Raw genomic sequence first — 12,689 nt, 5'->3', positions numbered from 1 at the left:
ATGTTTAAAGCTAAACAGGAAAACTGTAGTCTGAGAGATGAAGTGTCAGAATTGTAGGTTTATAAATATTTCTACACTTTCTGCTGGCAGAGCTTTAGGTATAAATTGAATTGCTGTTACAACACTTAAAGCAGCCTGTGAGGACCATTATTTTAAAGCTTAAAGTGATACAAGTAATTATTTCGTAGTAGTAAAGAGTTACCTTGAAATTCTGGGGCAGTGAACACTTCTATGATACCTTCTTCTCAGGCTTTTTGTTCTGTGAATGAATATATGGAATTTTGTGGCATTAAAACCCCTCTTTTTTAAGTCATTTTTTGCTTCTTCCACTTAGTGAGCCACTTAGGTAGCTTTTCTGTTCAGGTACTCCTCAGTTGTAAATTAGTGTGATGCTGGGGCCATATTTTGCTTACCTTTTTTAAGGGTCATTGGTTTGAGGCTAGAAGCTGCTTAGTTTTTACAGAGCAATATTTAAGAGTGCCACAGCTCTGGTGGCATCTGTGTGGATTTGCATACATAATATTGTTATAGTGGCAGTGCATTTCTTATATGTCCACCAGGGGCATCTGATGGACAATGAATTTTTACTATTTCTGTATGGATTCAGAAACTCTAGATAACTTAATGGCATGAAACTGGGGTAATTTAAAGGTTTCAAAATGATCTTTCAGAGCTTCTGAGTAAAACATGAGAGCAAAATGTGTTGCAAATTCTCTCTCTTTAACAAACTCCATGAAGCAACTGATTGAGGATCCCAAAAATAGGGAAGGAGAAAAAAGTTTGTTTCTGTATATTTATTATTGCAGAACTGTTTTTCAAGTGCCTTGTACTGTCTTTGGAAGGATCTTGGTGTAGATGAGAAAGGTTTCCTGGGGGTTGCACTTAGGTCAGCATGCGCCTGTTCTGCAGGAAATCTGGGTAATATTTGTGGCTCTACAGACAATATTTTTTCCTCCCTGAACAGTATGAATTAGCATAGTGTTAAGCAGGATTTTGTTGCCACTTTCACATTTCAAATTGGTGTGTGCAAACAGGTACCACACACCTGACTGCATCTCTTGCAGGTCACAAGGGTCACATTTGAATTCTAGCAACCTCTCAAGCCAAGTAATGATATCCTTCAAGTCCTGAAAAAACTTCCTGAATGCAAGCATGTGATGTACTGGAGGCTCAAAAAGACTAGTCAGCTGTAGATAAAGTCTCACAGACCATTTTGGAAGTATTGTCAGTTTATCCTGCCAGTCTCACTGTGTTAGAGACCAGGAGGCTGAGAATCAAGTAAAGCAGAACAAAACTTCTGGAAACAAGCCCAATGAGGAAGGAGAAGCAATCAAAATTGCTGGGAGACTGGATTGAGAGGAAGCCCACTTTGATGCATTTTGCTTAGATTTGATACAATGGTAAGGAAATCAGTGTCACTGGCAGATTATACCTCCAGCTGAAAAAATCGAGCATTTAGTTTAAAATAATGGGATTTAACATGATTTTCAGTTCTTTCTGGTAGCCTGCCAATGCAGTAGCCTGCAAGGCTTTGGATTTTAAGCTTTTCTGTACAATTACGGAACAAGGAGCTTGGTCTAAAATGGAAGGAGGGATTTTCTCATAACCTGTGGTCTCCAGATCTGTGGATTTAAGAAATAAGCAAATATTAGGAAAGTTGCAAAGAAATGGAATGGTGAGAACTGGCAAGAAGGAACACAGGGAATAGCTCAGTCTCCTCACTAGGCAACCAGGAAAGGGAGAAGTTTGGTTTGTTGTGGTTTTTGGCAGTTTTTTTTTTTTTTAGTTTGTTTTCCCCTTCCTTCTCCTGCTCCACAGTACTTACGGATTTTCAGCTTTTAGGAAAAGAAGGAGAAACAAAACAGTTTCCCACTTGTCAGATGCCAGACTATCAAACACTGAATACCTGGTGGGTGCACCCTATCAGAAACAAGCAAAAATCTGTGCTTCCTTGCTTGAAGTGCCTACCTATGACTGATAACTTTGCCTGCTAGTCCTCTTATAGAGTTTTCAAACCCTTCCTATATTTGTTTACAGTATGTCAAAATACTGAAAGCTATAATCCATCCCTGAAAATGGTTACCTTTCTGAATTAATGAAGGGACACAAAACTTGACAGGAGAATACCTGTTCTTATGGTGTGTCATCCTGCAGTCGACTAAAGAGTAAAAAGATTTTATTACTGTTGGTAAAAATTAGTTTATTTTATAACTTTTTATAGAGAAAAGCAGTAACAAACAATATTAAGAATAATTTAAGATGTTGGGTTAATGGCATAATACCTGAATTTAAAAACTGATATCCAGCAAGTTAAGTTCTTTCACTGGAATACAAAAGGTGCATTCATTCAAAGAACTCATCCCAGACTTTTTATATTTTCCATGTCTTTCCCAGGAAACATTTCCTGTGGAAGATACTAGATTGCAATAGGATAATAGTGATGGATTATTTTATTGAAATATACATAGTTACTCAGTTAATCTTGTAGTTTAATTGTATCTCCTGCCCTTTACATATCACTCACCTCACTTCTTGAGCCAAATGATACTGTTTCTACATAAAAATTTTCCTACAGGATTCAAAAAAACCAAAATCTATTTTAATTATTTTGCATACATTTATATACTATAGAATATTGGTCTCTGCTTACATTTGAGTGGAAATTAACTCACTCTTTTTATTAAAACTGAAGAAAATTGTTCTTCAATAAAATCAAAGTAAGCCATCAGTTAGTTCTAAGATTTTGTGTTCACATTTGCCAGAAAGTTGTTCCTCAGCAACTGACAGTATAAGATGCAAGCTGGCACACTTTATTTTTTTTTTTTCCTCTGTTTGTTCACCTATGGGAGTCACAGTATTATTAGTTTTCCTCGCAAGTGATTAAAGGTTGCAAGTATTATGAGCTTAGGTTGTCTGTGGTGTCTTCTAAAACTACTGTTACGCTAAGTTTGCACATGCTCATGTTTGACTGATTCCAGAGTTATTACTACTGAGAGCAGTAAAAACTTGCTGATGCTGTAGGAAGTATCATCATTCTGGAGATATATATATATATATTTTTGTACCAGGATATGTTTTACTGCATTTGGAGCTGGCAGATCAGTAGCACTGAACTAGAGTTCAACAGGGAACAAATGTTGCTATCAGCTGCTGGCTTGATTTGCATTTCACATTTCTCACTTGGTACTTGGTTCTCAGGTTCCTCAGCTTTCCAGCTTTCTCAGGGCTTCATCAGAAGCCCAATAAAGCCAAGGTAGAAGTATTTAGAGTACACAATTCATAAAAAATGCCGTAAAATATTCCACTGGAGATACTAGATTACAAAAGTAGCTACCAGTGCTTTTGAAGACAAAATGTTTTGAAATGTTGACATCTACACACGCCCACCCCATTCCCCTAGTATGGTCTGAGCAGTCAAAACTCCTAGCATTCCAGAACACACAAGGAACACAGGATTGGAGCTAAACATGTGTCTCTCATGCTTTTATCCAACTGCTTTGAAGCCATTAACATATTTATCCTTACCCCATGAGTTTGTACTCCTGCAAGTGGCTGGATAGCAGAGTTTAAACTGTAGGCAAAGCCTATATTGTGCATGGAGGTAACATGTAGGGGGTACGTTAGGTAACACCAAATGAGCTGTCCTGCCTCTGTGGGTACTGTGGAGAGAAAGTCAGTCTGGCTTCAGAAATGGAAGAGATATGTGGGCAAAGCACCTCCAAACCAAGAGTGTAGCTTTTCTGAAGTGCTGCTGGTTGGGGCTCAAATTGACAGCCAGCTTATCTGTAGGTGAATCAGAAGTCCCTGTTGTCCCAGGGAACAATGGTGGTGATATAGCAGTATTCATGGCACCTTCTCATTTGAAGCTCAAAATATTTCCAGAGACAGAGAACAATGTTAACACTACTTTTTAAAGTGCTTCAGTCTTCTGCTGACAGTATGTCTTCTCTTCTGTCGTCTCCTGGAAAGAATATCGGAGACTGTTCCATCTCCTACATGTCTCCACTCTGTTACTGGGACTTTCCCAGTTCAGATTAGATGAAGGCACAGTAGGAAAAGGAACTTATTTCATTTCTGTGTTCTCTCACAACTGGGGGAATTTGAGAAAAATAAAACACAGGCTAAGAACCGTAAACAGCATAATGGACTTCTATGGGCCCTGTGTACTTATTTCTATATGAGCTTATTTTTACAGGGCTGCTCTGAAATTATAATCTTTGCTAGTGGGCAAACATAACCTCCTAGAAATACAAGCCTGAAATGCTGTACTATTTCAGGTCACTGTCAAGGATAACATCATGCAACAGTAATGTTTCCTTACTCTGGTACTTAGTAACACACAGATATTTCTACAGTGCCCGTCACCACTGTGCTGAAGAAAGAACCTCTCATTCAGCATTTTTCTGAGGCCATTTCTGACAGAATAACTTTAAGGTTATTATGAATGAGCAAGCGATAAAAGAAAATTCCTACTACTGCACTATGCAGCTGAGGCTGGCAAAGCGGAACTAGGGATTTAATATACTTCAGTTTTGTCAGTCTCTTCCATTTCTGCACTGCTGTGTTGCTCTAAAAAGAAGGAAAAACAAAAAGCAGTTTTTTCAAATGGGCTACAGGCCCATTTTATTAAGCACCCCAGGGCTGAAGGGTTGAGATCAGGTTATCTCAGTAGGTTACTGTACATCACCTGATCCGCAATAACTGTATGTGCATACAGTGTTAACCAATGACAAACAAAACATAACGTGACTTAGGTTATCTTGCAGTGAAGGAGAAGTACAGTTAGTCAAGCTGCTGCATGATTATGCAAGGGCTTGAAAACCCCACTATCTATACGTAGAGGTGCTTATTGCAACTCAGCTGACCTGGTGACATATTGGACTCTGGTAGTGTCATCATCTGTCTGGACACTTGTACTGTCAGGTCTTTGCATCATTGTCAATGTTAGTAAACGGAAAATTGGTTCATCCTGGCTCAAACCAGGACAATCATATTTTATTTTGTGGTTCTAAAGGGGTGTGCACAGTGGGGCTGTAGTCCATATCCTGTTTAGTGTGATGTTCAGAAGTCAAACTTAAATATTAAAATAATAATATGGAAAACTTAAACTCGCAACCCAGATTTGCTTCCTTGTTTTATGGGAAGTTGCATAAATGCCCACAGGTGTTGAAGAAGTGTGAAAAAAAGAAATGTATACTTTAAATATGGAGCTTTTAATTTTCTCAGCAACACAAATATGTTAGAAACAGAACCCAAAAATCACTTACAGTATTTTATCAACTATGAGGTGATATGCTTTGATATTGCAGCTGCGTCCTTGGCACAGTATTTCTGTACAAATGTAGGGAAGTCAGAGAAACTTGCTTTTTTCACTATATACATGTAACAGGTAAGGCTAAAAGTCTGCCTTCAAGTCTGTAAAGATTCGTTCCACTTGCCAATATCTGGCCATTTATGAATAGTAACTTGGTAGCCATTGCACCACATTCTCTTATTTTGGAAAAGCTGCTGATATATATTCGCCTTTTATGCCACTTCATTTTGCCTGCACCTGTCCTAGTCGCTCAAAGATGGGGGTTGTTTTCCTTGTCATTTTTTTATCTAAAATAATATATGTATACACATATATATAGCAAACAGGAAAGCAGGTATGTAAAGTATAGGTTATGAATAGTATAATTATGAATCACCATAAAATTAGTAAGCTTTTTTAATCCTCAAAGCCTTTGATTTCTTCAAAGTACTGTCAAAAAGCATATATGCGATTATCATTACGTGGTGTTGATCTGCATTTCATAAATTAGTAAAAGAAGAGTTTGCTTTAGAGCCAGGACAATATTATATTTCTTTGTATATATTTCTGTATAAAGAAATTAAGCATATGAATGAAACAGGTGAAGTAAAGTCCTTAAGTTAAACATCTAATAACATTAAAAGACTTTGTTCAAATGTAAATGTCCCATTAGATCGAATATCTTAATAATTAAAAGACAATAAAAAAGAAAATATGCCAATCATCTGGAAAATCTACAGCCCTGGTCCTGAGCATGAATGTACGTCCGCTTAGCCCTAAGTGCACTCAAGTACAGGAGCTTACAGGCAAATTCCAGCAAAAAAAATCAGAGTCTTGGTCCTAAGTGGGAACAAGACACTGTCAGTGTGTCACTCCTCTCTGGCTTTGATCAGGGAAGTCCTTGTTTATCCCTTGGTCTGTTCTTGTCTTAACAATTTGGAGCTATTGCAATGTGATGCAAACAGACTCCGCATCAGAAAAAAAGAAATTTCCTCCTTTGTTATAATTTGTGAAGACTTTGAGTATCAGTGAGGTTTGGAAAAAGGAGATGCAGGGCTGGGCCTGGGCTTTTATACCTAGAAAATTCTCCTACCTCTTCCAATTGACACGGCAAGGCTTTCAATTTTGAAAGTCTAAAAGGAAAATTGGTGCTTAATCCTCATGGAGGCAAGGGAGGGAACAAAGAAAGAAGACCTAGTCTCCTTCCTCTCTCCTCATGCTGGGCTGAATCACCTGGAATAGGATAGAACTCAGTGTGGTGAAACAGTTCATTAGAAATATCAATTATCCATCAAAGAGACGGTCTAGACTTACTGAGGTGTCAGAAGTCTTGTCACTGCCACATGCAAGCCTTCAGAAGTTACATCTGAGAAGGGAAGATGTTGTTAGAAATACTTCCCTGTATGACACACTGTCTGTATTTCTTCCTAAAATAATTCTTAATTAGTTCCTTTTCTTTTTTTCTTTTTTTTTTCTTTTTTTTTTTTTCCCAATATGCAGCACCAAGGAAAAATTGGAGTTAAATTTAATGTTGGAACTGATGACATCTCTATTGAAGAAATCAACGCAATCATTAATGATGGAAAATATCATGTAGTACGTTTCACAAGAAGTGGTGGCAATGCCACATTACAGGTGGACAACTGGCCAGTTATTGAACGTTACCCGGCAGGTAAGGGCTTATGCAACCACTTGTGACTCAGAGGGTGGGGGATGCGTGAAGTTTGACTCATTTTGCTTCTCTTCTAACACATTGTCAGCTTTGCAGTGTTTTAGTAGCTAATTAAGTAGTTAAAGAGACCTGAGCAATATGCACTTTATGATGATGGCATTTCCTAAGTGAGTTTCAAAGCACAAATTCAAGTTATTACTTTAAGTGGAAAAATAAAGTTATCAAGGCATGAAATAGTGGGTTTGTTTCTTGTTTTCATTTGATTTTATTGGATTATTGTTTTAGGGGGGAAAAAAGGCTTTGACAAAAGCTACATAGTAAAGTGATTCCCAAACCGATCTCCAAGTGATGGGGTAAAACAATCACTGAAGAAAACGTTGTCTGTGCTCTTTTACTTACAAGTTCTCAGTAAAGCAGTCTGAAGCATAAGAATTTAGCAGAAGTGTTCCAGCAGGCAAAAGGTGTATCCATTATCATTTGTACAACCAACCAACCAAATTAAGATACCTTAACTTAAAATGCAAGCTACAGGATATTATTTATGTAAGTGATGCTGGTTACTGAACAGGGCCACTCATGTGAATACAGAATTACGTTGATTGGACCTATATTTGATTTTACACAAATGCCATGCACAGATTGTGGTGTTCCTAATTTTATTCATTTTTAAAGGCAACAGGTTTTTCAGATATGCAATCCCTTTCTTATTGACTAGAACTAATGGGCCATTAATGGTAACTTATAGATATGCATGTTATCTGTTAACAGTTGATGTGTGTGTATATAGTATTTAACAAAAGGCAGCAAACCCAGAGATGTAACTGAAAAGTATTCTGGTTTGCGTATTTGCTATGACATAAATGACACTTCTGATTTATCTGTTTAAAAGTAGAAAATGCTTCATCTTGTGGGTGGAATGGGATGGGAGGTTATGTTTCACTAATAAGGAATGCGCAAGCCATTCCCTGTATTAATTACTAGTATTAAGAGTTTTGGATTTGAGGTTTTTTTGTTGGTTGTGGTTTGAGTTGTAGTCCAGCTCTTTACCTGATACTTTTAAAAATAATTTAAAAACAAAATTCCATGGATAATATAAACCTTCAAATAATTTCCTGGAATTCATTTAGAATTTAAAGTTAAAAAGAAAGTATGCATTGCAAATGAAATTATGTATAGCAGGAGTTAAAAAAAAAACACTGGTATGCTAATGCGTTATGAATGACTGACAGTTCTGGCAGTTACAAACCATTAATGGCTTTAAGTTAGACACATCTCTGAGAGGTGATAAACTCTAGAGGGAAAGGGGGATAATGAATGAAAGATGTCTTGTGATCTTTCAGATACTCCAGTTTCCCTCACGTCACCCTTGTTCTCTAACTTTTGCAATGTTCTGTTTGCTAAATGGTAACTGAAATAAGAAGGTGGAAGCTGGGAAGGAAGTGTGTCTTAGTTTGTGTTGAAGACCTGTGTGGCAGAAAAGAAAAAATAGGTTTGGGCTGTTTTGTTTTTTTTTTTCATTTGTTTTATACCTAAATGATGAGCATGAAAATAGTTTTCTTTTTCTTTTTCTTCTCTGTTCTATTTCTTCATGAAAATACAAAGTGGCTATAATAATGAGACACTGCAGTTGAATTCTGAAGATAGTGGCATAAAGAATTCATTTATACTGAACACAGGTCAATTTCGAAAACAGAGTGATTTCCTTGAATAGGATTAGTGGAGTGGAAGGAGGTTGGATGTTTTATTTTAAAAAGAAAAACAAAAAATTAAAGCTTCTTGAGCTGCCTATAGCAACCTATGCACAAGCTGCATTTCAAGGCATTTTCGGTTGCTTCATCAGCTGAGCTACAGAATCCCTTGGTTTTCCCATAGTAATACTGTAGGGCTACTGTATGCCATAGCTTTGAAATCCATCCTTCCCCTTTTCACCCTTGTTGTGGTTTGGGCCCAACACTGCAACAAAGAACCAGCCCCGTGGCTGCTCACTCAACTCCCCACCCCATACACCCTCTGGGATGAGGAGGACAAAGCTCGTAGGTTGAGACAAAGGACAAGGAGGGTTTTTCAACAATTAAGGTCCCAGGCAAAACAGACTCAACTTGGGGGAAAAATAGTAATCTAATTTCACAATAATCAAACACACACAGGACACAGACAACACACAGAGCCGTACTTACATATGTTACCCCACCCCTCCCTTCTTCCCAGGCCCAAATCACTTTGTTCCCAATTTCTCTCCCTCCTTCCCCCCAGCAGCACAGGGGGACAGGGGATGGGGTCACAGGCTGGTGGTTCCTGCCACTCCTTCCTCCTCAGGAAGAAGGATTCCTCACAGTCCTCCCCTGCTTCCCCATGGGGTCCCTCCCATGGGAGAGAGTCCTCCACGAACCTCTCCTTCAGGAGTCCTTCCCACGAGGTCAGGAGCAAGCTGCTCCAGTGTGGGCTTCCCACAGAATCATGGGCTGCTTCGGGAACTCCCCTGGCGCTGGGGTCTTCCAAAGCTGCATAATCAGAGTCCATTCGCAGCAAATCCACTGACCACAAAATCCAAGTCCACTGGCCAAATTCACCTCTCCTGGCACCTTCAGGGAATGTTCCACCACATTCCTCCATAAGTGCAGGGGGACAGCTGCCATCTCGCCATGGGTTGCAGGGAAACTTCTGCTTGGGCAGCACTGCTCTGCCCCTCCAGCACAGCTCTTCTCCTCCAGCACAGCTCTTCCCCCTTAAGTGCTCCTCTGCTCAGGTGTTATCTCAGTTCTTTTGTATGTTAATCACTGAGGCGCATCTATTGCCCCTCCAGTGGCTCTGGCTGGTTTTGGAGCAGGGAGAGCTTCTCTGCTTCTTACAGAGCCACTCCTGGGGCTACCAAAAACCCCGCCAAACCGAACCAGAACAACCTTCCATCTCTTCTCCCTTCCCAGCACAAGAGCATCTAGCCATACCTTTTTCTTACTTTTCCCTGCTGCTCCATCAGATTTGACACTCTTCATTCACACCCTTTTTAAACAATTTTTTTCACAGGCTGATGTCGATGGACCTTTTAAGAAAGGCACAGGCTTGTCCTGAAGATTGTGCTGCATTTGAGCAAGGTTAATACTGCTCTGAAAATATGAATGGGACCATGTTCAAAGCTACCACTGTCATTCCAGTTCTAAAAGTAGTATTTGTAAAAGTGAAGTCTTAAAGATATCAGACAACACAATATGGCAAATGCTGCTGCATCCAAGTTTGATGAGTTAAAACAGCTTTTGATTTTTTAGGGACTGACAGTAATACCTGGCAGTACTGGTTAACCAGCTAAGTTGCTCTTTGCTCGTGGTGTGGTTGCAGTTGTATAATATGGACACAGTTTGGTCCTGTTTGCATGAGTGAGGGCTCATTCACTTCTATTTCAGTGATAGAAAGAATATTCTTTTTTACTTTGTGCCTGTTTTCTGAATTGTTCCTTCTGCATAATATCTTAATGTGCCTGCACCACTGTTCGTAAGCATAGACTTCTCTCTCCTCCTTCTGTTGTTTTTTTGTTGGATTTTTTGTTTTGTTTTTTCCCATTAAAATTAAGAATAGAGACAAGATTAGCATCTTAATTAATACGTTTGCTAATTTTCAATATGCTAGATTATTTTTTTTTTAATAAAACATATTTAAAAAAATCAGCCGGTTGCCTAAAGTACACCAATTGAACAATTCTCCTTTCTTTATGAGGAAAAATTTTTCTCTGAATTACAATTCTGGCTGGAGTGTTTGACTACAAGACTTCACTTGTTTGTCATTGGTGTCTTAAAATATTTGGTGGAGATTTTATGAGAGGAGTTTTTGGTCAGAGGTTCAGAATTTTCCAGTTTCATTACCTGTGTAGCCTTCTTACAACCCCATCTGTTGTAGATAATGGCACTCAAGGCCCCCTAACAGTTGGTGTTACATCACTTGCTAGGAGTACATACTTGCTAGATAGGCACACTCTCTGCTGAGTGAAACACTGGCTGGACACTTTGGCCCAGAGAGTGGTGGTGAATAGAGTTAAACCAGTGGGTGGCTGGTCACAAGTGGTGCTACTCAGGGCTCAGATTGGGACCACTTCTTTTTATCATCTTTATCAATGATAGAATGCACCCTAGTAAGTCTGACCAAGTTGAGAGGGAGTGTTGATCTGCCTGAGGGTAGGTAAGCTCTACAGAGAGACTTGGACAGACTAGATTGATGGGCCAAGATCAACTGTGTGAAGTTCATCAAGGCCAAGTGCTGGGTCCTGTGCTTGGGCTGCAAAAACCCCATGCAACGCTACAGGCATGTGGAAGAGTGGCTGCAAAGCTGTCCAGCAGAAAGGGACATGGGGGTTTTTATTCATAGGTGGCCAATGGCATCCTGGCCTGTATTAGAAATAGTGTGGCAAGCAGGACCAGGGAGGTGATCGTCCCTCTGTGCTCAGCATCAGTGAGGCCACACCTCAAATACTGTGTCCAGTTTTGGGCACTTCAATACAGGGAAGACATGGAGGTGCTGGAGCATGTCCAAAGAAGGGCAACAAAGCTGGTAAACAAGTTGAGAACAAGTCTTATGCGGAGCAGCTGAGGGAATGGGCTGTTTAGTCTGAAGAAAAAGAGGCTGAGGAGAGACCTCATTGCACTCTACAACTACCTGACAGGACATTGTAAAGAGGTAGGCGCTGGTCTCTTCTCACAAGTAACTGGTGACAGTACAAGAGGAAATGGTCTCAAGCTGTACCAGGGGAGGTTTAGACTAGACATTAAGAAGAACTTTTTCACAGAAAGGGTTGTCAGACATTGGAACATGCTGCTTAGGGAGGTGGTTGAGTCATGGTTAATCCCTGGATGTGTTTAAAAGTTGTCTAGATGTGGTGCTTGAGAATATGGCTTAGTGCTGGACTTGGTAGAGTAGGGTGATTGGTTGGACTTGGTAATCTTCAAGGTCTTTTCCAACTTAAGTGATTCTGTGATTGAGTTTGCTGTGGGCACACCTGTTGGTACTCAAAATAAGCATCTTTTGAGAAAGAGCTGTGGCCCTGATTGCTGCTAGTCTGTGTGGGATTTGTAGAGATTCTGAACTCAGTCCTAGGTCTCAGGAGCTCCCCAGAGTTCAGTGTTCTTGCAAAGGCTTTTCTTTCTGGTGCACCACACATGATCCTCTAATATTACTTTAGGAGCATTCAGAGGGATAGACACCTTGTAAAAAGTATCATATGGCAATGCTCCTTAGGACTTTCCCAGGCTATGAGAAACAATCAGTTCCAATGAATCAAGGACATCTCATAATACTTTACTTCTGCTGGAAGATAACAGTGTTTAGAAAGCACAGAAGGACTTCTCAGGAACTCTCCATCTGGGAATATGTAGATTACTTATACAGGGCAAGTGAACACTTTATGTATAAAATTATGCCATGAGTATAAAATGAGGCTATAGATGTGGGTCTAAAATATTTAGTTAATGGAATTAGTTTGACAAGAAAGAGGAAAATATCAGCTAAGACAGTTGTTCCTTGGTTACCAAGTAATGTGTCATCCTCCTAGATTTGGAAAGCAAAACTCATCAATGTTCTTTATGGCCTTTTATTTGTACATAGAGTCATGTCTTCCTGGTGTTCTGTTTATGCTGAGGTCTTTGTCTAGGAATGTCTGATGGTAACTATTATAGATAAACCTTCTCTGGTTTGATAGCAGATGAAGGGGCATGAATATGAATTTGTTAACTTCTCCCCTCC

General features: G+C 39.4%; 1 protein-coding gene across 36 annotated transcripts in view; it reads left to right on the top strand.

Annotated features, from left to right (window-relative positions):
- Window positions 1–12,689, top strand: part of NRXN1 (neurexin 1) — a 759,121-nt gene that overhangs the window by 623,485 nt on the left and 122,947 nt on the right. For all 36 annotated transcript variants that reach the window (XM_051616125.1, XM_051616124.1, XM_051616135.1 and 33 more), the window contains one exon: window positions 6,794–6,965. In XM_051616125.1, the coding sequence (XP_051472085.1) occupies window positions 6,794–6,965 (172 nt within the window). The remainder of the gene's footprint in view (window positions 1–6,793; window positions 6,966–12,689) is intronic.

Source organism: Apus apus, chromosome 3 (assembly GCF_020740795.1).
Source record: "Apus apus isolate bApuApu2 chromosome 3, bApuApu2.pri.cur, whole genome shotgun sequence".
NCBI classification, from domain to species: domain Eukaryota; kingdom Metazoa; phylum Chordata; class Aves; order Apodiformes; family Apodidae; genus Apus; species Apus apus.
This window is presented reverse-complemented; position numbering and strand designations above follow the sequence as displayed.